We start from the raw sequence: 27567 nt of genomic DNA, 5'->3' as shown, positions 1-27567 counted from the left end.
ATTTTTTTTTTATTTTTTATTTTTTATTATTATACTTTAAGTTCTAGGGTACATGTGCATAATGTGCAGGTTTGTTACATATGTATACTTGTGCCATGTTGGTGTGCTGCACCCATCAACTCGTCAGCACCCATCAACTCGTCATTTACATCAGGTATAACTCCCAATGCAATCCCTCCCCCCTCCCCCCCCCACGATAGGCCCCGGTGTATGATGTTCCCCTTCCCGAGTCCAAGTGATCTCATTGTTCAGTTCCCACCTATGAGTGAGAACATGCGGTGTTTGGTTTTCTGTTCTTGCGATAGTTTGCTGAGAATGATGGTTTCCAGCTGCATCCATGTCCCTACAAAGGACACAAACTCATCCTTTTTTATGGCTGCATAGTATTCCATGGTGTATATGTGCCACATTTTCTTAATCCAGTCTGTCACTGATGGACATTTGGGTTGATTCCAAGTCTTTGCTATTGTGAATAGTGCCGCAATAAACATACGTATGCATGTGTCTTTATAGCAGCATGATTTATAATCCTTTGGGTATATACCCAGTAATGGGATGGTTGGGTCATATGGTACTTCTAGTTCTAGATCCTTGAGGAATCGCCATACTGTTTTCCATAATGGTTGAACTAGTTTACAATCCCACCAACAGTGTAAAAGTGTTCCTATTTCTCCACATCCTCTCCAGCACCTGTTGTTTCCTGACTTTTTAATGATCGCCATTCTAACTGGTGTGAGATGGTATCTCATTGTGGTTTTGATTTGCATTTCTCTGATGGCCAGTGATGATGAGCATTTTTTCATGTGTCTGTTGGCTGTATGAATGTCTTCTTTTGAGAACTGTCTGTTCATATCCTTTGCCCACTTTTTGATGGGATTGTTTGTTTTTTTCTTGTAAATTTGTTTGAGTTCTTTGTAGGTTTTGGATATTAGCCCTTTGTCAGATGAGTAGATTGCAAAAATTTTCTCCCATTCTGTAGGTTGCCTGTTCACTCTGATGGTAGTTTCTTTTGCTGTGCAGAGCTCTTTAGTTTAATGAGATCCCATTTGTCAATTTTGGCTTTTGTTGCCGTTGCTTTTGGTGTTTTAGACATGAAGTCCTTGCCCATACCTATGTCCTGAATGGTATTACCTAGGTTTTTTTCTAGGGTTTTTATGGTACTACTTCTGATCTTTTTAAAGTTTGAGAGGACATTGTATTTATATTAACCAGTTTATTTGAATTACAATCTCAGAAGTATTAAATATTCATAAGATTGTTAATCTGTTAGGTCAGGCAAATACAGAAGAGTTTTTCACTTTGTACTTGATTATTTTATTTATGATCATTTCCAATTTAGTTAGGGTAATAACCTGATCAGTTATATACATGGCACTCATTCATTCTTCAGCAGACGTGCTGAATACCTGCCCCTGGTATGTTCTTGGCTCAGACTAGGCCCTAGCAACCCAAGTGAACTGCCTGTCTGGCTGCCTTAATGGGGGCTCCCAATCTAGTGGGGAGCAAATGAAATGATCAGTGCGATCATATACTGCACATTTGCAGCTGTTTTGCCAAGAGTGTGCAGAATTACTCTTTATTAACCTAAAAAAGACCTAAGAGAGCATGTAGTCGAGTTCTGTTCATGTTTTATATAGAGCATAGGGCCACCGAGGTGAAGGACACATAGAGGTTAAGGTCACAGCTAGTTTTATTTATTTATATATTTATTTATTTATTTGGGACAGAGTCCCACTCTTTCATCCAGGCTGGAGTGCAGTGGCATGATGTACGCTCACTCCAACCTCTGTCTGCCAGATTTAAGCGATCCTTATGCCTCAGGTTCCTGAGTAGCTGGGACTACAGGCATGCACCACAACACCCACCTAATTTTTGTAGTTTTAATAGAGACGGGGTTTTGCCATGTTGGCCAGGCTGGTCTCGAACTCCTGGCCTCAAACAGTCCACCCGCCTTGGTCTCCCAAAGTGCTGGGATTACAGGCATGAGCCACCGTGCCTGGCCCAGCTAGTTTTAGTGATAGAGCCAAGAATCAGACTCCGGGTTGTAGGATTCCAAAGCTCAAGCCTGATACTCCGCTGCCTTGCTTTATTGCTTCCTTAGTAACAAAATTAACCAGATGGGACTTAGAAACAGGAGCTGATGTGCCATTATACATGTTGAGCTAATTTTCACATTCATCAGCTTTTGAAAATATTTAGAGGTTGGCCTGCTTTGCTGCCTGACTGGTTGAAGGATAAAGATGGGAAGGTATTTAGTGCTCCTTATAGGCTGTGTGGAAATTTTCTGCTGGAGAGAGTTTGGTTGGGATAATGATCGAATTCTAAACTGGGAATAAAGTCATCTGGGTTTTCCTTTCACCTGTTTTGTGATCATATGCGTAGAATTACTTAATTAGTGTTGATTATTGCGTAATGTTTGACTTGTAGGGTATTTTTTAGCACAACATCACAGAGCAGAATTTTCCATCTGGAGTACAGTCACGAGGACTTGGGGTATTATGAAGCACTCTTATAGGCCCTTCTGTTTAGATACTAGGGGAATTGAAACTGCGTTTGGGAAGTATGTCCTGTGTTGGAAAGCAGCATATTCTTTTTTTCTTTTTAATAATTGAAGTCATTTCTTTTTGGGAATCAAAAAAAATTTTTTTTACAGTGAAGGGTTCTAGTTCTGACAGAGCTAAATATTTCTTGCTATGCTGATGGGATTATATATGATTGGCCCTTTTCAAAAAAGTATTTTAACCTTGAGGGATTTTTCAAGGCTCAGAACTCTGAAGCTTTGTTATCATTATGTGAAAACTCAAGAGTAGGAAAGTGGTTTGTCTGTTCTGAGGGAATGACTTACAGGCTCCAGAACCTAAATTAGCTTTTTTTTTTTAAGTTTAAAATTTTAAAACTACATGGTTTCTTGTAAAATATCCAGTTAGCCACTATCCTACCACCTCAGGACATCTCCGCTGACATTTTGGTGTATTTCCTTCCAGTATTTGAATACAATATTGGTTGTTGAGATAAGCTTGTTTGTACTTTCTGTACAACTTTATATCCTGTTAATTTAATGTTGCAACATTAGCATTTCCTGGAGGAGGTGATTTTCTCAGAGGAACAGCAAGGCATTTTTTAGAAATAGATGTGGATTTCTTATTTAAATGGAAAATTCTTCCATGTATATATGTATTTTTTTAGCCAACAGAAGATAGTGGTGCTAAATGGTAACATGGAGCAAATATGGTTTTAATATGACCATGTTGCTACCTGATTGATCAGCAGTATATATAATGTCAGAGCTGACCCATTTGTGCAGTATTAAACTCCTTTCTCACATTTACAATTTGTACTTAATTTTGTTAAGTACCATGGCTCATGCCTGTAATCCCAGCACTTTGGGAGACCAAGGCGGGCTGATCGTCTGAGGTCGGGAGTTGGAGACCAGCCTGACAAACATGGAGAAACCCCATCTCTACTAAAAATATAAAATTAGCTGGGCGTGGTGGTGCATTCCTATAATCCCAGGTGCTCAGGAGGCTGAGGCAGGAGAATCACTAGAACCAGGGAGGTGGAGGTTGCAGTGAGCCAAGATCGTGTCATTGTACTCCAGCCTGGGCAACGAGAGCAAAACTCCGTCTCAAAAAAATAAAACAAATACTAAACATACAACTAAAACCTTTTTCTCTGTTTCTCCACGATGAAGCATTTTAGTAAGGTCCTTTTTTTGTGACTTCTGTAGTAGGAGAATTACTAAACTGCATTGTACATTTTGTGTTAACATTTGATAGGAGTGTGGAAATACTCCTAGAACACTTGGATCATTAAGATTATTAGTCTTGGGCCGGGTGCGGTGGCTCACACCTGTAATTCCAGCACTTTGGGAGGCTGAGACGGGAGGACCACAAGGTCAGGAGATCGAGACCATCCTGGCTAACACAGTGAAACCCCATCTCTACTAAAAATACAAAAAATCAGCCGGGCATGGTGGCGGGCGTCTGTAGTCCCAGCTACTCCACAGGCTGAGGCAGGAGAATGGCGTGAACCTGGGAGGCGGAGCTTGTGATGAGCCGAGATAGCATCACTGCACTCCAGCCTGGGCAACAGAGCGAGACTCCATCGCAAAAAAAAAAAAAAAAAAATTATTAGCCTTAAATTATTTTGGTGATAAAGCCAACACAGCAACTTGATATAAAGAGGAAGTTATTAATTTGTGAGCAGCAACAAGAAAAAGGCAATTTGTAGAATAAAGTAATAAGTTCTTTCCAAAAAAACTCTTATTTCATGTGCAGTAATTTATTTTTGTAGCTTATATGCTAGAAAACATTGAAATAACTTAATGAGATAAAGGTAGTGTTCTTACTCATGCTATTACAGACTGTCTTACATTGGTCTGAAAAGATACTTAATTTGAAAAAGAAATTTTCAAATATTGGGATGGTTTATGATGTAACTAATTTTAGTTCTTTTGGATTTTTTTTTTTTTTTTTTTTTGAGACTGAGTCCTGCTCTGTGGCCCAGGCTGGTGTGCAGCAGGGCGATCCAGCTCACTGCAACCTCCACTTCTGGGGTTCAAGTGATTCTCCTGCCTCAGTCTCCCAAGTAGCTGGGACTACATGCACCCGCCACCGCGCCCAGCTAATTTTTGTATTTTTAGTAGAGACAGGGTTTCACCATATGGCCCAGGCTGGTCTCAAACTCCTGACCTTGTGACCCACCCACCCTGGCCTCCCAAAGTGTTGGGATTACAGGCATGAGCCACCAAGCCCGGCCTCTTTTGGAAATTTTAACTGATAAACATAGAAATTGCTGGCAAGAAATTTGGAACTGTGTATTTACTTGGAGTCTGCTTAATTTTTATATATCTACACAACAAAGGAAAATGGCTTGTTGGCTCTAAGTTTTGTTCCTCATGAACTAAACATTTTACTCCTCCTCAACTAAACAGAAAGGCATGACAGGTGGTACTTTAAGTATACTGTAATTTTTAAAAATTATTTTTAGAGGCAGAGTCTCATTTTGTCACCCAGGCTGGAGTGCAGTGGTGCAATCATAGCTCACTATGGCCTTGCACATCTGGGCTCAAGTAATCCTTCTGCTTCAGCCTCCTAGTAGCTGGACTACAGGTCTACCACACACCCACACCCAGCTGATTTCTTCTCTTTATTTAGAGATGGTGTCTTACTCTTTTGCTCAGGCTGATCTCGAACTCCTGCATTCAAGTGATCCTCCCACCTTGGCCTCCCAAAGCATTGGGATTACGGATGTCAGCCAGTGTGCCCAGCCTAACTATGCTCTAATGATAACGATGACAGTATTACCCTTGTTGAAAACATACGCTATGCATCACATCAAGTACTGTGGATTTTATTTCGTTTTGTTTTGTTTTTTAAGATGGAGTTTCGCTCTTTTGCCCAGGCTGGAGTGCAGTGGCACGATCTTGGCTCACTGCAACCTCTGCCTCCTGGTTTCAAGCAATTCTCCTGCGTCAGCCTCCCGAGTAGCTGGGATTACAGGCGTCAGCTACCATGCCTGGCTAATTTTTGCATTTTGAGTAGAGATGGGGTTTCACCAAGTTGGCCAGGCTAGTGTGGAACTCCTGACCTCAGGTCATCCACCCGCCTCAGCCTCCCAAAATGCTGGGATTACAGACATGAACTGCTGTGCCCAGCCTAATACTGTGTTTTTTCCCCAGAGAAAAATGAAGTCGTAGAGAAAGCCATGGGGCAAAAAAGGCAATGTCAACATAAAGACCAATAGAATAGGTCTCTTGTGACAACCAGGCAAAATGAGAATGTTGGAAAGGCATTAAATAAAAGAAGTGAAACTGGTCCATGGTAAGCTCTGAGAACCAGGAGGAGAGTTTTGTATGCTGTATGTAAGCCAGCCTCTGGACTGGGAAGGCCTTCGAGGTAGTATATTTCAAATGTTTGAAATAAGATGGTTCCAAGATTTTTTAACTTTAAAATCATTTTCAAAGCTGTGAATAAACTCAAAATATAACCAGGCCTGGTTTTGTATTGCATGTAATAGACTTCAGATAAATAGTCTAGGCAGAACAATATCATGGTATATTTCATATTTTTATGTTAATATGTGGAGAGACAGTAGAGAAAGGACAGATAGGATGGGAAATTGAGTGTAAGTAGTAACAAATATTACCTTCTGTCTTTTTACTAGCCATATCCTCGGATTGAATCGAAAAGTCTTGGTTGATTAACCAGCCTTAACCCCAGAGTTTTTCATTTTGTATCTATTTATGTTTGACATTTAATTCTTGCTGAAAACTTTATGTAAGTACATGCTAGATGGAAAGTCTTCTGAATAGACTCCATTATAAGCCTACTCTTGTATTGAACCTGGACTGAAGTTATTACTGTATACGTATGTGAATTATTGATAAAAGCCTATATCTAGGTCTCTTTTATACACGCGCGCACACACACACACACACACACACACACACGGTCTATGTTGCCCAGGTTGGTGTAGAACTCCTGGGCTCAATAGATCCCTCTGCCTCAGCTTGCTGAGTAGCTGGAATTACAGGCATGCACGGCCATGCCCAACTCTTAGGTCTTTTTTAAAACCAAGGCAATAACTTTGCTATTGAATAGCTTTCCCCAAGCATATGCTTAATGAGTCCTGCCTAATGAATATTTAGAAAACATTTTGACCTGGATTTGTTTTGGGATTATAACTCTGATGGAAATTAAAGGCATATTATAGGTCTATAAAAACCTTATGCTAATAAAGGTCCTCACAGTTGTGATTAAGTATGAATACACTTAGATTTCCAGTTTTCTCTCATATCACTTGATTCTTTTTCCTCTTTGAAATGTTCCAAACTTGCAAAACAAAGGACTTAACATATGCATGGGAAGTGTGTAAACCATTTTAAACCATTGGGCTTAGCTATTTTAGAACACAGACATTTACAGTCGTGTGCCAGGAAGATGTTTTGGTCAACGACTGACTGCATATAAGATGGTGGCCCCATAAGATTATAAGGGCGCTGCCCTATACAGGTGTAGCATTTTTAAATCTTTCATACTACATCTTTACTGAAACTTTTCTATGTTTAGATACACTAATACTTACCATTGTGATACAGTTGCCTGCCCTATTCAGTACAGTAACATGCTATACAGGTTTGTGCCTAGAAGCAATAGGCCATATCATATAGCCTAGGTCTGTAGTAGGCTGTGTGTACTAGTACTTAATTTAGATGTCCTGCTCTTTATAGCACTTGGTTGGCTCTCTATAAAGAAAAACTGGATATTAACTTTGAATTATACTTTCATTTTTGGAATCACATGTATACTTCAGTTTCAGAAGAAACTCTACTTAATTATCTTGGTAATAAGATTGTTTCTTCTTAGAAAGATTGTTTTACTTTCAATATTTTTTGAGCTGTTTACTTTTAAAAGACGCATATAGTTGATGTTAGCCTCATAGCCAAAAAGATCTCAACACATAAAAATTGGATACTTTTTTAAAAAATTGAGATGGGGTCTCGCTATGTTGCCCAGGATGGTCTTGAACTCCTGGGCTCAAACAGTCCTCCCACCTCGGCCTCCCAAAGTGCTGAGATTACAGGCATGAGCCACCACACCCAGCCAAAATTGGATACTTTTTAATTCACTTTATTTAGTTCTTTATAATTGGCTTGTTTTTTTCAAAGTGAAATTTCTGCCATTTACGTACATACGTAATTGGCCTGCAATTAAATTCTGGACATTTTACAAGACTAAGCAATGATGTTTTATTTTAGTAGCAAACAAACTTTTGAATAGCCTACTTCAGTGTGACCTTCATTATAATGTGACCTTCATTATAGTCTATAAAATCCAGTAAAATGAAGTTAATTACATGTGTGTTGCATATTATTACCTAACATTCTCATTGTCAGAATTTGACCTTTGTCAAATTCCCAGTATTAATCATTAGAATATATACTGTCTATGACAAAAACAAAACCTTTCAAATTCTGCATAATCTGTGATTCTTCACTAGAATCTGGAGATATAATCTTGGAGTAGTTAATAGCCCTGCTTGGTCATTACTTTGAATTTGGATCTGCTAAAACTTCAGGTTTAAAAATATTCTGAAAGTTTCTAAATCTGATCAGAGAAAAAGCAGTTAGGAAGATTTGTCATCATCTTTGCCCCTTCCAAATTCTATCTTTATATTATTTTATTTGAACTACCAGGATACTTTATTTCTCTTTTATGGGATGTCTTTTTGATTGATGTTAACACTGAATGGTTACTTACATGGAGTAGGAGCTTCCCATTTTGTCTTAGCATCTTCCCGAACCTCTGCCTACAGTGCTCTTCAAAGCATTCAGACTTTCTTTGAAAAGAGTCATGCACTTTATGCCACTGAAGATCTTTGCGATGTACATTTGAGTTGATCTCTTTTTCTGTCTTTAGCATTTACATTTATAAACAAGTGGAATTTAGTGGCAGAAAGTTGCCTTTAAAAAAAAAAAAAAAACCTTCCCGTTCAATGTATTATGCTTGTAACAACTCTGACATTTGTAGAAATAGTAAGATGGAAACAGGATGTCATAAAAGGGAAGTTATAATACAAAAAATTCAGCAGATGTTTATGTAGCTATTGCTATGTACAGGGTAAAATTGCTATCCTAGGATACAGGGAGGTGTAGCAAAGAGATTTGGAGTCTAAATTTGACATATAGGACTACATATAAAAATAAAGAAGTGCCATGAGTGGTATAAACTGTAAGTGAAAAAGATACTGAGTGAAGTGTCTGATTACCGAGAGTTGGGAAGTTGCAGTGGAGGTAGGGGAAAAATAAGAATCAGGATATATTAAATTCTTGGTTCTGCCACTGAAACAGTTTTGTTGGCTAAGCCACCTAACTTCCCTGACCTTTAGGCTTCTCATCTGTAAAATGGAGCATAAGGTTACTTGTTCTCCAAGCTGTCTTTCAACTTAAAATTTGTCTTTGTTCCCTGTATAATAGTAAGAACCCCAGAAAAGGAGAAGGGGAGGTGGAGGCAGAGGCGTGTGGGGGAAATGGTGTTAGGTAGAGGAGGTAGGAATATGCACAGAATTTTCCAGAAGCATGAGGAGATGAGCATGGAGCTTGTTTCATAGGGAAAAGTAGGAGATAATGTTGGAGATAGTCAGTTGGGACTAGCTGGAGAATTCAAACACGACATGCTAACTGCATAACTAATTCAGCATTTTATCAGATACTATTATCTTTCTCCTATTTTAGGTAGTTCTTGGTAAATACTTTTTGACTCAGCAGCACAACCCAATAGTATCCTTGATCCTTCAGTGTTCACCAAGTTTCTCCCAACATCTTTAACGTTTCTCATTCAGGTGAACTTCTCAGTTTTGTATCAGTAACTCTGCCTTTTGTTTTTTTTTTTTTTTTTCTTTCTTTTTGTTTTTACCTCCTTTTTAAGAAACAAAAATCTGTAGTATTCCTCTTTAAGGAAACTGTCACCTAGTTGGGGAAGGCTAGATTCTAGAGACTGCATGCAGAGGCTGTAGCTCTCTGGAAAGTGTGTATGTAGGGGAAAGGGGGCTGCAGATTGGAAGAAGAAGGTGTTGTGGAACTGAAGAGTGAAGTAGGGAGGCAGGAATTAGAGATAGTTTGATCTGTTTTCCTTGACTTTCATCTTTCTTGGTGACCTGAAAGTTGCTTAAGGTTGTGGCGCTGTCATCCTAGTGTTGAAGCAAGACAAGTGATCTAGAGTCATAACTTTCATGATATATGAAATAGTCTTCTTTTTAGGCTCAAGTATTTCATGAAATGCCCTAAGTACCAGTGAGCTAATTACTTCAAGAGGCAACTGCTACCATTTAGGAAAATTCTAATTACAGTGGTTCTTGCAAGTAGATGATGAGCAACCTTAAGAATCACCTGTGAAGTGTTTTCCCCTGCCCCCCCTTTCTTCCTTATATGGTAGGTGATATTCTTTTTTCTTTTTGTCTTTTTTGAGACAGTCTCACTCTATCAGGCTGGAGTGTAGTGGCGTGATCTCAGCTAACTGCAACCTCTGCCTCCTGGGTCAAGCAGTTATCCTGCCTCAGCCTCCCAAGTATCTGAGACTACAGGTGCCCATCACCATGCCTGCCTAATGTTTGTACTTTTAGTAGATGGGATTTTACCATGCTGGCCAGCGTGGTCTCAAACTCCTGGCCTCAAGTGATCTGCCCACCTTGGCCTCTCAGAGTGCTGGGATTATGGGCATGAACCACCACGCCCAGCATTGTTTTCTTAAATGATAGAAATTTTGAATATTTGGTTTTGTTTTTGCCTCTCCCATCATTCTTAGGAAAGCCTTTTGTTGTAAAGGAGAAATTAGCATGTCAGTGTTCCTAGTTTCAAGAAGAGTCCAATTCTGTGATACTCATTTTTTTCAAACGTATATATTATTTAACGCTATATGCAAATAATACGAGGGATACAATGACTAATAAGGCAAAAACCATGCCCAGGAACAATCCTTCGTAGAAAAGGAAATAAAACAAGTACACAGATGATCGCGATGAGGTAGAAACTGACTCATGCCATAGGAGGTACTGATAAAACCGCCATGGAAATTTAAGCAAAAGATTTTCTTAGTTTTTTAAAGGGTCCCCAGTGGCTGGATGTGGTGGTCCGCCTGTAGTCCCAGCTACTCAGAAGGCTGAGGCGGGAGGACTGCTTGAACCCAGGAATTTGAGACCAGCCTGGGATACAAAGCGAAAACCCATCTCTTTAAAAAAAAAAAAAAAAAGGGCAGGGGAGGGGTGTGAGGCGGGAATTTGGCTTTACTGTATAAATAGATCTGGATGATTTGAGAAAGACAGGTGCACTTTGGATTTCCGAGGCAAGAGAGGACATAAAAGCGTTAGTGTTAAGATCGGAATTGTAGAAAAATGCTTAGGAAGTCAGTAAACTAGATTTTCACAAAATGATTTATTTCCTTCTGCTTCAGAAAATAGTGAGCCTTAAGAATATGCTGGGAAAAAGAGGCCAGGTGCGGTGGCTCATGCCTGTAATCCCAACACTTTGGAAGGCCGAGGCAGGCGGATCACCTGAGGCCAGGAGTTCGAGACCAGCCTGACCAACATGGAGAAACCCTGTCTCTACTAAAAATACAAAATTAGCTGGGCATGGTGACTCATGCCTGTAATCCCAGCTACTTGGAAGGCTGAGGCAGGAGAATTGCTTGAACCTGGGAGGCGGAGGTTGCAGTGAGCTGAGATTGTGCCATTGCACTCCAGCCTGGGCAACAAGAGCGGAACTCTGTCTCAAAAAAAAAAAAAAAAAAAAAAAAGAATATGCTAGGAAAAGGTTCATGTGTATGTCTTTATAACCACTGTTACATTTTGATGAGTTTCCTTATAATCTCATTTTCTGTGCAGTTTTCTTAAAAGGGGGTTCATACTATATTAGATCTTGTATGATCTAGAAGTTCTGTATTTTGATGAACCACCTCTGCTTCATATTTTTTAAACTATACTTACTTTGGAAGTGGCTTTGATTTATAGTCCATATAAACTTGGCTTATGATTTGTGAAGATGAGTACTGTTTTGTTTTTGTTTTTAATGGAAAGTCTTACGTCTAAGCCATAGAGTATTTTCTAGTCATGGCTTCCTGATACTGATAAGTATTTATAGATCATCACTCCCTTTGGGGATCAGATGATAAAGTGATAGATTGTATTTGTCAGTTATGTTGGTATTGGGACTCTGACTTGACTCAGAGGGATAGTGTAGTCTTGATTTGAAGGATTTGAGGTTTAAGGGTTGGATGTGATTTTTGTTTTATCTTACAGGTTTTTTTTATTTTGGCGGAGAGTAGTGATTTGGTCTTATTTTGGGAGTATAAAATATAGAAAATCGTATAGTTTTTGGGTTTTTAGTGACGATTAACAGATATATAAAATGATAATTATGTTTGGCAGGGTAGGCCTCTCATTTTAACTCTGAAAATTAAAACCTTACACATTACTTATAATTTTTATTTGTTGTGTCTTATCTGCTGTTTTCATCATAGTGCAGTTTTTTACCTGTTTACCACATAAAAAGATGGAGAGTGCTGCTTTTTAGTTATGGCTCACTGTAGTCTTGAACTCCTAGGCTCAAGTAATCCTCCCACCTCAGCCTCCCAAATAGCTGGGACCACAGGCGTGCACCACCACACCTGGCTAATTTTATTTTTTTGTAGAGATGAGATCTCTTTCTGTCTCCTAGGCTGGGTCTCGAACTCCTGGGCTCAGGCTATCCTCCCACCTTAGCCTCCCAAAGTGCTGGGATTACAGGCATTGAGCCACGGAACCTGGCCAGGGAGTGCTGCTTATTAAGCATTTTTAATTGCTTATTTACCTATCATGCAATGTGTAAGTGTCTATTATAGAAGCAAATTAATTTTGTAAGTTTAAGTGAGGTTTCAGGTTCCTTAGGGTCCTATTGCTAAAATATAAGTAGCACTTACGATAACTTTTCCCATTTGCACTTCTTAGCACGTTCAGTAATGTTAATCTGGAGTATCAGGTCCATTAATTTTTAACCACAAAGTCTGAGTTAGCTTGAAAGCTGTGGACTATGGTGAACATTTGAAAATAGGCTCTAGGGGTATAGACAGGTAGGCAGCTAAAGCTATAGTACAGTAGGAAGTAAAATTTGTCAGAATTGTCTAAGTTTTTTTAAAAGAGGAAGCTATATGTAGACTTAATTTTATTGTTTATGATTCAGATATCCCAAAAGAAGGCCTGATGTTTTCTTGTGAGACATGGTGAATTATGAAGAATGCAAATGCTGCTTGAAATTCACTCTTACGGCTGGGTGCGGTGGCTCCTGCTTGTAATCCTAGCACTCTCGGAGGCTGAGGTGGGTGGGTTGCTTGAGTCCAGGAGTTTGAGACCACCCTGGGCAACATACTGAAACCCCATCTCAACTAAAAATACAAACCATTAGCCAGGCATGGTAGCGAGTGCCTGTAATCCCAACTATGCTGGAGGCTGAGGTGGGAGAATCACCTGAGCCCAGGGGTCAAGGCTACAGTGTGCTGTGCTGACATTTGTGCCACTACTCCAACCTGGATAACCAAATTTGAGACCCTGTCTCAAGAAAACAAAAAACAAACCTATTTTTACAATAAGATAAAACTACGCTAAATTTCTTACCTTGGCATTTTTAGAAGACTTTAAAAACAGATTTTCTATAATTGATCCTAAAAGATGAAATTAATATGGAATCCAGTTTTGAGTAAAATATATATCCAGATTTGAAGTAATGCTAGGTCTGACTGCGTCACAATCAATTCTCTTGGAACTTGCTAAGATTTTGATTGGGTGGATTTGTTTGGAGACCTGGTAATCTATTTTTAATAAGCACATTAGGTAATTCTGATAGACTACTACCAGGATTAAGAATCATTGGTCTAGAAATGCATAAAGGGTCAGATAGTATAATATTTTAGGCACTGCATGCCAAGGGAAGAAGTCAAGGGCGTTATGTATGTATTTATATAACAATTTTTATCAATGAGATTAAAAATATAAACGTGTGTGTTTTTGTGGCTAGGAATGTGAAAAAAAATTGGATTCTTTTGCAGGGATAACATTTTGCTTATTGGGATTCAACATTTTAGCTTTTTTTTTTTTTTTTGTCAAAATCAGTTGCAAATGTTCCTCAATTCTGATCTGTAATGAGATTTTACACATTTCATCCTCAAAAATATATTTTCACACAGATACTGCCAAATGAGCATATGATTTTTTTTTTTTTTTTTTTTTTTGGAGAAGGTCTTGCTGTGTCACCCAGGCTGGAGTGCAGTGGCAGGATCACAGCTCATTGCAGCCCCAACCCCCGGGATCAGGTGATCCTCCTACCTCAGCCTCCCTAGTAGTTGGGACTACAGGCACATGCCACCACACCAAGCTAATTTTTTAACTTTTTGTAGAGATGAGGTCTCAGTATGTTGCCTAGGCAAGTTTTAAACTCCTGGGCTCAAGCAATCCTCCCGCTTTGGCCGCCTTCCAAAGTGCTGGGATTACAGGTGTGAGCCACCGTGCCAGCCATAGCATATGATTTTTATTGAGCATAATCATTGCTTGAGAGATACTTACAGAATTCTGTTAGATTCTTCTCAGTGTTTGCCTCTTAGCATGTCATTACATTGCAGATTAACCACTTGAAGGTTAGGTAGAAGCTCTTCATTTGCATAAATGGATTTTGAAATGTGGAAATTTTCTTTGCACTTACATAGGGGTCTGAAAGATGCTGTTGGAACTGTAGTTAGAGTTTAGAAATATTATGTCCACTGGGAATTTGTATAGGAATGGAAGTCTCAATTCTTGTTTTAACTTTTGACAGCAAAGGAAGTATATAAAGCAGTTTGACATTGTTTTGATTAAAAGTATGCTAGCTGTCGAAATGACGACCAGAGCGTAAGTTTCACCAACAATGCCGTTTTGCCTTGTAATTTTAGACTGAATTCATTCAGAAATCAAATCAAGTCTGCCCTCAGGCTAATTTCCGAAACCATTCAGTGTTCAACAGTAGTGGTTACGGGTAGTTCTTGTTCAGGAAAAGAAATGAGTTCCATCCCTGTGCTCAGAAAAATGTCAGTAAAACTTTAGCACTGCTAAGACATCAAACTGTCAGAATTTTCACTTTTTGTTTCTGACAAAAACTCGTGACCTGATGATGGTCAAGTACACAGGAGCGTGTTAAATTCATCATTGACACTACGTTCAGGAACACATGATAGATTCCTGTGTTTCCCACAGGGTCCATGCTCATGAGTAATGCAGTGAATAATCCTTACACACATTTTGTATGTTTGACCCCTTTTCTGTTCCACGCATTTTTACCACCATCAGTTGTAACACAGCCTAGCATATTCCAGTTTAGGTTGTACTCATTTAGTGTTTTCTCAGCTTCTCTGAAAATATTCTCACACGTAGCTCTTCCGTGTGGTCTATTCATACAGGCTGGTTCTTCAGTCACTTCAAACTTGGCATTGCTTCCCCAAGTAAACAACAACTGAGCATTGTGGTAATAAACTCAGCAAAAGCCAAGGAAAACCACTGAACTAATTTGCCATGTTTCTTAATTGACAGTTGATGGTTGTTCCCAGTGTCCTCAACTCTGAGCAGCTGATATCACTGAAAGGCCAATAGTCTTAAACAAGATTATTTTCTCTGGCCATATTTCTTCAGCTGTTACGATCAAACATGAGTTACTAACTCGGCAAATGGCATTCCTTGCTTGTCTAACAAAAACTTTGAAAACACTTTGGTTGCAGTCTCATTTCATTTTTTGTTTTGGTGAAGAAATTCTGCAACAATAAGCTATTCTATGTTAAAATTGTGTGTGTGTTTTGTTTTTGTTTTATGACCGTTGCTTTTCTGTGGATTAGGAGGATTGAAGAAAGCTTAGTCTGTAAATGTTGGCATACGTTGTATTCTTCTAGCATAGCTATGGTGTCATTGCATAATAAATAATGCTTTACCATGGAATTTGATAGCAAAATTATTTACATCCCGCTGTGCCTTAAAAGTGTGTTCAGGGCCTTCTTTTTATTTGGATGGATGTGTATTTACTACTATTTTTTTTTTAATGTCATGGTGTGGCAATACTGGTGACACTTGCAACATTTTCAAGTTCTAACTGTCAGTGCAGTTTGTGGTGCACCAAGCAGTGGTGCAAAGTGATGAGAGCGCCACACTGCCTCAGTCTCCACCCCTCACCTCTGCTGTTGGAACCTGGAAGTTCCCATAGACAGTATACCAACAGGTGAGCGTGGCTGTGTTCCAATACATTTTTATTTATGGATATTGAAGTTTGAATTTCATATCAGTTTTACATGTCATGAAATAGTCTTTTAATTTTTCTCCCCAACCATTTAAAAATGAGCCATACAAAAACAGGCATTGGGCTGGATTTGGCCTTCAGGCTATATAGTTTGTGGACAGACCCCTGGTCCAGAATCTAGAGAAATACAAGGAGCAATCCATTTGCTCTCAACCAGCTCTTCCTTCTGCCGTAATAGTACTTCACTAGCACTGCTGTAGTTGTGTATACTTTTTCAGTGGTGCTGTGTTGAGGATCATTTGAAAGATCTTAATACATATTGCCAAATGGCTTTCTAGAGTATGTTTACCTTCTTTTTATTAGAAAATCTATATTTGATACCCATCTCTATAAACTTTCTGTTATATTCTTCAGGCATGGATCAGACTTTGCTAAGACTCTCCTCTTTACCTATTTTCTATAAGCAGAGTTGCTGTTTTCTTATTGACATAAAACCAGTGGTGTTTTAGAGTATGTTCTGAAACAGGAGATCAGTTCTTCTTGTGTGTTTTTTGGCTCTCCAGCTTAAATTCCATATCCTTTTAAAGAAGTGCATTCTGAATCCTTTCCTTTATATATTTTAGCTGTGCAGAAGAGAGCGTTGAATACAGATGTCACCTGTTCAGTAACTGGGTCGATAAGCTGCTAAGCCTCTCTATGACTATGAATTTGTTTAATAGAAATTATTTTCTAACTTTTGTTCTTAGCTTTTCTGTTACCTTCAGGCTTAGGACTCCTGACCCATTTTGTCTTTACAAGCAAAGAATGTTTATAACAAATTATTCTTGTGAAGTGGGGGCAACATTGAGGCCATTCCAGCTTAGACACTACTTTGTAAAACTTACGTGAAATGTGGTTCATGGAACCTCATAGACTTCTAATACTCAAAGGGTAACTGAAGCTCACCTAATATTGTTCGTTGACTTTGTCAATAATAAAGTCTATCTTGTGGCTAGAACCCAGGTCCACTGGCTGCTATGCCATTTAAATGGAGCTGAAATATCCACAAGGCTAAAGAAATATTGGAACACTTTTCAGAGTGCCATGCTACTTTATACTTTTCAGCCTTACTGCAGTAACCTAGAAAGTTACCTGTAGTGTTCTGAACAGAGAAAAAAGAGCTAACGGCAAAATAAAACATCTTAAGTTTTTAAACTGTTAACTGTGAAATGAAATTTCTTTGAAAGTTTATTTTTAAAATTCCCAGGCCACTCATGGTAGCTTATGCCTGTAATCTCAGCACTTTGGGAGGCCGAAACGGGTGGATCACCTGAGGTTAGGAGTTCAAGACCAACCTGGCCAACAAATTAGCTGGGTGTGGAGGCACACACCTGTAATCCCAGCTACCCCAGAGGCTAAGGCAGGAGAATGGTTTGAACCCGGGAGGCGGAGGTTGTAGTGAGCCAAGATCGCACCATTGCACCCCAGCCTGGGCAACAGATTGAGATCTTGTCTCAAAATAAAAAACAAAAACAAAAATTCCCTTCAGTAACATAAAATGAACTGGGAAAAGTCTCAAGTCTCAAGTTATAACCAGCGAAAAGTGAGTCTTAAACCTATAATATTCTTGCCCACTACCTTAAATCGTTTACTTATTAGCAAAGAATGTGGAAGCAACACCACTTGAATGAGTCACAACAAAAGCAGATTTAGGATTAGCAGCCACATGGCATATGAGGAAAGGAGAACTTAACTTTAAATCAGTGGAACTAACTGAAATTGTTGCATAGGGCGGAACTTAAGTGGTTGGTTATCCATTGAACCACTGAACTTCTTCATGTAACTCTAGGGGAAATGGAGGCCTGAAGAAGTTTAGAGACTTGGCCAGATCACTCCTTGTTAGAGAAAGGACTGAAATTCACATCTTTTCCTTAACATTAATATTAGACAACAAGAAGACTTTGATCACTTCTGAAATTGTTAGGAAAAAATTATTGAAGGGTAACTTTCTCCCAGTAATTCATATTTTATCTGCCAGACACTTTAGGAAGGTAGGAGGAGAGGAAACTAGTTGCCTAGTACTGAGCTTCGTATAAAATTTGAATGAGGACACAAAACAGACAAAAAGAAGTGATAAGAAGCTGTTGAGCTCACTGAATCCAGAGACATCATCATGTTTCCATGGCCTCCATTTTTATTTTTTTAATTTTTCTGTTTTTAATTTTGGTGGGCACATAATAGATTCATATATTTCTGGCGTACATGAGCTGTTTTGATACAGGCATGCAATGCATAATAATCACATCATGGAAGTATAGGGTATCTCTCCCTTCAGGCATTTATTCTTTATGTTACCAACAATCCAATTATACTCTTTTAATTATTTCTAAATGTACACTTAAATTATTAGTGACTATAGTCACCCTGTTTTACTATCAAATATTGGGCCATGTTCACTCACTTTAACTATCTTTTGTACCTATTAGCCGCCCCACCTCCTGCCACCCCAACCCCTGCTGCCCTTCCCAGCCTTTGGTAACCGTCCTTCTCTCTATCTCCATGGGTTCAATTGCTTTGATTTTTAGCTCCCGCAAATAAGTGAGAACATGTAATGTTTGTCTTTCCGTGCCTGTCTTACTTCACTTAACGTAATGACCTACAGTTCCATGCATGTTGTTGCAAATGACTGAATCTGATTCTTTTTTATAGCTGAGTAGTACTCCATTGTGTATATGTATCACATTTTCTTTATCCATTCATCTTTTGATGGACACTTAGGCTGCTTCCAAATCGTGGCTGTTGTGAAGAGTGCGGCAGTAAACATGGGAGTACAGATATTTCTCTCCTCCATATCCTCATTTCCTTTCATTTGCGTATATACCTAGCAGTGCCATTGCCGAATCATATTGTGGGATCTTGAGACCAAAAAATTACATAACTGCTACTTTCAAGTCTTGTTACTCAAAGTATGGTCCAAGGCACTCCTTGAATCGCAGAAACTGGGGTCCCACCTAGACCTACTAAACCGGAGCCTGCAGTGTGAGGAGATCTTATGATTCCCAGGCATACTAAATGAGGTGCTGCGTTCAGGAACACTTGGAAGTAGCTTCAGGCAGGGGCGGTGCTGCAGCTGTAGAATCCCTCGGGAAAGGAAACGCAGCGGGTGAGGACTAGGAGACTCGGACACAGAGCCCTTCTTTCCCAAAATAGTTCCCCTGTTTTCTGTGTCCTCTGGTCAAGCATTTTCATGTTAGGAATGTATTCTCATATAGTTTAGATGTTTGAAATTGCTTGGAGGTTTCGTAGAGAAAACTGGGCTCAGAGAGGGTAGGCCACTTGGTAGAAGATGTATTGGAGATGTGAAGCCAGCAGCACTATCCAGGAACTTCCTGAGCAAGGCACTCCTGTCCCTGCCTGTGACTGGGGGATTTTGTGTAGTATTCTCACCTCATCTCTGGTTTGGTTTGTCTCTGAAGATAACTACCATCACTACTAACTTACTCACTTTAGCTAGAAAATGTAGACAAAAAGACTGTCACTTAAATTTCAGTTTTAAATTTATGTTTTATCTCAAAAGCAGTTTTCTAATATGTCTTCGCTGTGGGTACATAGTTATAGCAAAAAGCATGCGTGTAATTCTGTCCAAATAGATGATCCCTTGGGATATTGATGCTATAAAGCATTTGTGAAATCAGCCTGCCTTTGCAGATATAGCATTCTGTGACAGAACAGACGTTTTATATGTTTTTAGGAAGGTTAGCTGTCTGAAATTGGTGACTAAACAAAGTCTGTTTGGGTTAAGTATACAACTAGACAGTATAATATAAACTGTTGTAACAAGATCTTCCATTTCTAAGCCCTAATAACTATTTGTTTTCTTCTTGTTTTTAGGGTGAATCTGTAAAATATTTCCTGGATAACTTGGATAAACTTGGAGAACCAGTAAGTGTTTAAACTGAATGTTTATGTTTAGTGCCGTTTGAAAGCAGAAGTCAGGATATCGATGTTAGGAAATTTAGAAAAATTATGTATTAAACTATTTCTCTCTCTCTTTTTTTTTTTTTTTTCAAGTGATGGCATTCTCATTCTTTCCTGCTTTATTTAGAGTGATTGGTAGCTCAGAAAATTGAATGATTTTTATTTTTTCAAAATGAAAATATTTATATTGTTTAATCATGACACTTTTTTCTCCCTCTAACTGTCCAGGTCTCTACCATTTTCTTGAGGAATGCTTTATCTGCTATTTCTTGGAAGTAAAACTGTTTAGAGAAAGAAGTTTATGTTTGAAAATGATATTGTGCATTATCTATTATACTTTAGTGTCTTTGGGTGTTTTGTTTGTAAACAGAAGTAGAACACAGTGGGCTGACTGATTTCCAAATCTTTTGACAAATGACATTTTCGAATTCATGCCCCCTTTGTGTTGAGTTACGGAGCAGGAGGGCTAGATTCTGAAGGCCTGCCGAAGAGACTCCACGAGGTAGGAGGAGTCGCCCTTGGAAAGAGAGTTTGTCATTTTCCTGTAGGTATTCCTCGGAGCCGGCAGCTCTAAGCTGGCGCTGTGGCCAGCGGGGCCCACTGCAGGCAGAGCAGCTCCGCTTGTTTGACCTCCGTATTGGACGTACACAGAAGAGTTCGCTGGGAGAAAGGTTTCTGCTGTTTAGGAAAATTTTGAAAATCATTGCCTTAGAGTCATCTGTTACTCTCTAAATGTAGTGCAGCTTCATTTGCCTCCTCATAAGGCAAATGTCGTCTTCTTCACACAGCTGGTATGAGTGTGTCCTCATCAACATACTCTGCTCTGCCAGACTATTTAGCACTTGATTACATGAAGTTCTGCGCTTCATGTGAAGCAGCCTTTAGATTGCCAACTAGATTGTTAGCTTTAATAGAGACAATAATAGAGAACTTTTTATTGTTATGGAATTATATTTTTTCAAAGCTCAGGGCCAGCATGTTTCTGAAGGAGCTGGTGTAGGTGTATGCTGTAAATTGGTATTGCCTTCTAGAAAGCAGTTGGGTGTTAAGTATCCAGAGTCATTAAAATGTTTGTAACCTTTAATCTTATAATCGTATCCCTGATTATTTTAATCTTAGGAAATAGTCCAAAATTAAAAATAGGCCGGGCGCGGTGGCTCACGCCTGTAATCCCAGCACTTTGGGAGGCCGAGGTGGGCGGATCATGAGGTCAGGAGATCGAGACTATCCTGGCTAACACGGTGAAACCCCATCTCTACTAAAAATACAAAAAATTAGCCGGGTGTGGTGGCGGGCGCCTGTAGTCCCAGCTACTCGGGAGGCTGAGGCAGGAGAATGGTGTGAACTCTGGAGGCGGAGCTTGCAGTGAGCCGAGATCACCACTGCGCTCCAGCCTGGGCGACAGAGTGAGGCTCCGTCTCAAAAAAAAAAAAAGAAAAAAAGAAAAAATAATGTGCTTGAGAATTTTAATTGCAGTATTTCTGTTCATTATGGCTAAAAATTGGAAACAACCTTAATGACCACTAGTAGGGGAATGTTCATGTGAAGTACAACACATGAATGCATTTGGTCTATGTGATTGTCTTGTAAAATGAGGTATGACTGTATCAGCATATGGAGCAGTTCACAAAATATTAAGCAAAAACGTAGAGGTAGGCTGAACATTGTGTGCATATGCTGATTATAAGTAAAGTAGGCGTGTATACAAAAGCTAGAAGAAAACATGCAAAAGCTAACACTTGAGTCCTAGGGTTATTTAATGAATGGCTGTTGGTTGCCAGTAGCTAAGAACCCACCTACTTTTTAAAAATTCTTAATTCTGGCTGGGCGCAGTGGCTCACGCCTATAATCCCAGCACTTTGGGAGGCCAAGGCGTCCCAAATCACTTGAGGTCAGGAGTTCAAGACCAGCCTGGCCAAAATGGTGAAACCCCATCTTTACTAAAAATACAAAAAATTAGCCGGCCGTGGTGGTGCACGCCTATAGTCCCAGCTACTCGGGAGGCTGAGGCAGGGGAATCGCTTGAACCCAAGAGGTGGAGGTTGGAGTGAGCTGCACTCCAGCCTGGGCAACAGAGCAAGTCTCCATCTCAAAAAAGTATGTATATATATGTTCTTAATTCCATTGCAGTATTTTGAGACAGTGAGTATTCTTGTTGTAATGAAATTTCAAAATCATATTACACTATTCAGAAAGGCATAAAGTGCAGCATTGTGAATAACGGTCAGCATTGTTTTAAATCCTGCCTTGATTTTTAAAATATTTTGACCTTGATGATAAATATTAGCTGTTCTGCCCATGTAGTACCAGAAAGCTGTGTTGTAGTTTTGGAAAAATGCTAGACTAAGAAGGAAGAACCAGTTACATTGCATAAGGAAGTGTGCCATCACAGAGTAGCTGGTGACTTGTGTGACCAGCAGCTTCTGTTTGTTCGGGGTCTTACAGTTCACTGACCAAGAGTGCAGAGAAGAGCTCATTTGATCCTTGCAACAGCCCTCCCTCCCAGGTAGACAGGCCAAGTGTGATCACCTCCATTTCACAGACACAGGTGCTGGCACTCAGAGTAAGTGACTAGTTTGAGTTCTTGGGTCAATAAGTAAGAAAGCTGGAACATAGTTAATTATAGGAGAGAAAGGGTTTTTCACACGTAATACAGCAGCAGTGAAAACATAGAAGTTCTAAGTTGTGAGTGGGGTTGCACAGTAAAGGAACTTTTAGAATAGGTTAGAGAGAGGGGCAGAACTTGGAACTAGGGAGTGATCCTTGTGAATTGGCACTGGAATCAGATCCTATGGCTTTTTTTTTTTTTAGACGAAGTCTCACTCTGTCACTCAGGCTGGAGTGCAGTGGTGTGATCTCAGCTCAGGCTCACTGCAAGCTCCACCTCCCGGGTTCACGCCACTCTCCTGCCTCAGCCTCCCAAGTAGCTGGGACTACAGGTGCCCGCCACCACACCTGGCTTATTTTTTTTTGTATTTTTGGTCGAGACGGGGTTTCACTGTGTTAGCCAGGATAGTCTCGATGTCCTGACCTCGTGATCCGCCTGTCTCAGCCTCCCAAAGTGCTGGGATTACAGGTGTGAGCCACCGAACCTAACCCCCATGGCTTTTAATAGATGAGCAAGGAGCAGTGTGGAGAAGGTGGATATGCAGACAGGAAGATCACTCTGGCTAGAACCAAGAGTGGCTAATAGTGGGGAGTAAAATTGCAGGTAGATATATAGCAGTGAGGGCGAGTGAGAACAATTGATAAGAGACTTCAGCTTAAATTTGGAGTAGTATTGCAAGGATGAAAACAAGTAGATTCTGGCCATTTGTAGTAAATTTTGAACCCATCCTGCTAACATTTTAATGTATCTTGGCTTTTTTGCGGGGAGCACAAATGGGGTCTTGCTCTATTGCTCAGTGTACTCTCAAACTCCTGGCTTCAAGTGGTCCTCCTGCCTCAGCCTCCCAAAGTGCTGGGATTACAGGCGTGAGCCACCATGTCTGACTAGTCTTAACATTTTATAGTAAGCATAATCTATCTGAAAATGTCATTTAAAAGGTCATTTTGTTGCATATCTATTCACTAGTCCAGTTAGTAGTCCATTAAGAATTCGAATTACTTCTGGATTGCTAAGTATAAAACAATTTTTCCTTTTCCAGGATTATATTCCATCACAACAAGATATTCTGCTTGCCAGAAGACCCACCAAAGGCATTCATGAATATGACTTTGAAATTAAAAATGTTCCTTTCAAAATGGTTGATGTAGGTGGTCAGAGATCAGAAAGGAAACGTTGGTTTGAGTGTTTCGACAGTGTCACATCAATACTTTTCCTTGTTTCCTCAAGTGAATTTGACCAGGTGCTTATGGAAGATCGACTGACCAATCGCCTTACAGAGTCTCTGAACATTTTTGAAACAATCGTCAATAACCGGGTTTTCAGCAATGTCTCCATAATTCTGTTCTTAAACAAGACAGACTTGCTTGAGGAGAAGGTGCAAATTGTGAGCATCAAAGACTATTTCCTAGAATTTGAAGGGGATCCCCACTGCTTAAGAGACGTCCAAAAATTCCTGGTGGAATGTTTCCGGAACAAACGCCGGGACCAGCAGCAGAAGCCCTTATACCACCACTTCACCACTGCTATCAATACGGAGAACATCCGCCTTGTTTTCCGTGATGTGAAGGATACTATTCTGCATGACAACCTCAAGCAGCTTATGCTACAGTGATGTACAAAAGACTTACTGTTTTAATATCTTTTTGTGTTTTTGATGTTTTCTGTTTGTTTTGTTTTTTAAAATAGCAGTTTACAACCATAATTAGAACAATCTTAATTCTATGTTTAACTTCTTGAAAATCTTAGTACTTTTTCTGCGGCCTTTGGTTTGTGGCTGAAAGCTGTTGAGTGACACATCGCCAAGATTTGCTGTAATGCAGGCTTTGATCTGTTTCACCATGGCTTCTATTCAAGTCCGGTTAAAACTTCCCAGCTGACCTCAGACTAGGCATATTTCAGGCTTTAAATTATTCTACTTTTCAAACTGAATTCTCCTGCAGTGCCAAGTATCAAAGGTGTCCTTAAATACTTGTAGGGATGAGGTTAGGAATATTCAGTTCCAAAGCAAGTAAGGTATCTTCTGTCCGCCTTACACACAGCAGTGCCACTTGTTGCCTAACTCTGTGGTGACCTCCCATTTTGTAAGGGCTATTAGAAAAAAGTTTGATCTAAGAAATGGCATTCTGTAGATTCATAGAAGGTTTAGCCTTCATGTTTTAATTGCTTGTGTACACAACAGCTGTTTTGCTTTTAGATTTCTGTGTTTCTGAAGGTAATGTTCTTCATGTTTTCAAGTTTACATAAGGTCTTTGGTCTGATGCTGATGAAGAATTCACAGGTGGTACGGGAGAGCAAAAGGCAAGCAAATGCTATTTACCGTGTTTTGGTCAAATGTAGTGAGTGAAATAGCATTTGCCTTTCTCATATTTAATTATCATGTAGTTTAATGTACCATATGTGAAACATTCTGGCCATAGCAGCAACTAAAAACTGCAAGCAACTTGGTAACAGAACTCTCTAAATAAACTTAACCTGTTCCAGAATGTCATATAGTTGACTTTTAAGCCCTATCTCAGTTGGTCAGTAAAGACCAGTCCTTACTGTAGGAAATCATTGTGTATCATCACAAACATCTAGATATCTTTTGCTGTCCTGTCCAGTCCCATCAGCTCCACACTGTGGCATTTGTGGGATTGTTTTGTTTATTTGGAGCTTGCCAAGGGCAGTATTTTTCTGTCAAACTATTCAAGAAGGCATTATTTGAGATTCCTGTTCATTCTTGGTGTGTCTCTAAAAGATACAGTATGTATACATTTGTATAATTGTTGTTTATGAAAGTCCAGCTTTTTTGAGGTATATTTTAAATGTTTTAAGGATGCTTCTAAGGATAAGTAGGAATTTTTTTAGTTCGCACCTGAAGATGATTACATTGACACCCCCCCCCCACACTGCTTACCAAATTAAAATGTGTCGATGAAGTAGCTTTGTGATTGCAGATACATTCATAGTGAACTCATCAGAATGGCTGCTTTGCAGTACTGAAATACTATCTTGTAGGCTGTATGTAGTGTTACAGTTAGATCAGAGAAACAGAAGTCCAAGGCTGGCAACAGCTTGAAAAGTCTGACAGCTTTTCTACTTTTCCTGAAAATTTTAAGACTGTGATATCTGTCGTTTTACTGTATAGCTGACTGTGTACTCAGGTATTTTATTGGTCCTTGAAAGATTGGTTGTTATGGATCACCCAGCCTTTCTAAGTCAGTGGCTGTTCTGTCTTGATGTCTGATACGAGAGTGGGGCTCTTCAGTAAACTAACCAGGGATTGTTCTTGACATACCTGACTTTTCTCACATTTGAACTTCCACTATCATTGTATCCATATAACTTCCAGTGTTTTCATGCCATGGTAATACATGAGCTACACATACGTAGCCTGGCACCGTGATGCAGGTGTTCATGGTATCATTCATGCATATTTGAATAGTTCTACATCTAGTGCTTCTTGCCAAAAAGAATACATTGTTGAAATTCACAAAGTTAACATAACGGCAGTGCTGATGAATATCGGAATGTGTGCACAGTAACATTTGGACTGTTCAGTGGAGAGTTTACCCATACATTTAGCAAATTAAATGGCCAAAACATTTGACTCCGGTGAGGGCTCAAGTTAGATCCCTATAGAAAGAGGACACTTCATCTTACTGAAGTCATAATTAAGATCTGTGATATGAACCATAGATATTGCCAGACAAAGCAGAAATCACCAAGTTTCCCCCTTTTGACTTACCACCAAGAAGTGTTAAAACACCAAATAGATAGCATGTTATTTTGGGCATTTGCAGTTTTCTTCCCTGCTACATGTAATGTCTCAGAATCAACATTCTTTTAAAATCTAGACTATATTTTGAGGCAGTGAATTACTTATATTCAACTTGGGCTTGTTTTGACAGTCAGTAGAACTTTAAGTTCAATCTAAAGGCTGTAGTCCACATTTTTTTTATATGTTTTATTTTCAAACCATGTGAAAGGAGTCTTATACCTATATCATGAAAATAGAATCCTTTTGAAATACCACTATAGGGAGAGAGAGATGAAATTTAATGAACAGAACTGAAAAGGTGCTCATAATTTTCACTATGCCAACTTACCCCAGTCTCTAAAAAAGTAATTTGGATATAAAGTTCTTTGATGTATTTGATTTTCTAAATCTTTATGGTTATGATTTGGAATAAAATGTGCCTAATCCTGTATTACATTCTGTTCTTAAATCTGAATGCCTTCTCATTTAATTCTGAAGAAATACCACACAAGTGTCTTCATTGACCTTGAAGAAATGTATACACAGTTGCCTTATAAAACAAATTTAGACCATAACTTTTATAAAGGGTTTTGTCAAATGTTTTCTGAAAATGTGAGTAATTCAAAGCATGCCTCTGCCCCTTTAATATTTTTAATAACCTCCATAGTTGCTGTCTGCCAAATATTAAACTGAAATCTTCATTGCAGTTTTATTATCTGGAAAGGGCACTGGATTGCTCTGCAACCAAAGAAAGCAAATGTAGAATGAAACAAATCATTCACTTTGTCTTATTTTAAGGTGTATTGGCATGTAATTTGCATAGAGAAGGTCCTCTGGTTAGTCTCTCGAATTGAGGCTGTTTAGGGAAATCCTTATTCAATTGGTGGCAGTGGTTGGTTTAAAGTAGAAGGAAATAAGATCACCTTAATACCAGAAATGATTAGAAGTGCTGATTTAGATTCAACAGATACCATATGCCCGTATCGTTTTTTGTGAGAAGAAATGGGTAAGTCCTAACTTTCAATGTGTACCCAAATACTTGTATTTATGCTTTTGATAAAATGTATTTTCAGCATTATTACACATCCGATTATGCCTTATTTATATACGAAGAGTAAAGTTACCATGTTATACTGTTATGTCCTAAAATTCAAATCACTATTTGAGAAACCCTCAAATTGGTGCTTTCATTATATAATGATACATTTAGACAAAACCCCAAACCAAGCCATTTGAAACAAGATTCTCTCCATTGCAGTTTGTAGCAATGTTATTTCTGTGTATATCATGAGAAGGCTAAATATCAGTGTTAATTTCTTGTTTGAATCCATGAAATCGTGCCTGTAAAGCCCAAACGTTTGTAACAAACTCCCTAATAAATTTAGAGAAAGTCACTCTGTTACCATTTCATTTATTTTAGTTTTATTTGAGGAATTAAGACCAGAAGTTTTGCTCATGTCTTTTTCACTTAGAAATCTTAGTACT

General features: G+C 39.1%; 1 protein-coding gene across 3 annotated transcripts in view; it reads left to right on the top strand.

Annotated features, from left to right (window-relative positions):
- Positions 1-27108, top strand: part of LOC105469013 (G protein subunit alpha 13) — a 46433-nt gene extending 19325 nt beyond the window's left edge. For all 3 annotated transcript variants that reach the window (XM_011719528.3, XM_011719529.3, XM_071083475.1), the window contains exons 3-4: positions 19649-19699; positions 23383-27108. In XM_011719528.3, the coding sequence (XP_011717830.1) occupies positions 19649-19699; positions 23383-23955 (624 nt within the window). In that variant the 3' untranslated portion in view covers positions 23956-27108. The remainder of the gene's footprint in view (positions 1-19648; positions 19700-23382) is intronic.
- The last annotated feature ends 459 nt before the right edge of the window (positions 27109-27567 follow it).

The sequence above is a fragment of the Macaca nemestrina genome, chromosome 17, assembly GCF_043159975.1.
Source record: "Macaca nemestrina isolate mMacNem1 chromosome 17, mMacNem.hap1, whole genome shotgun sequence".
In the NCBI taxonomy this organism is placed as follows: domain Eukaryota; kingdom Metazoa; phylum Chordata; class Mammalia; order Primates; family Cercopithecidae; genus Macaca; species Macaca nemestrina.
This window is presented reverse-complemented; position numbering and strand designations above follow the sequence as displayed.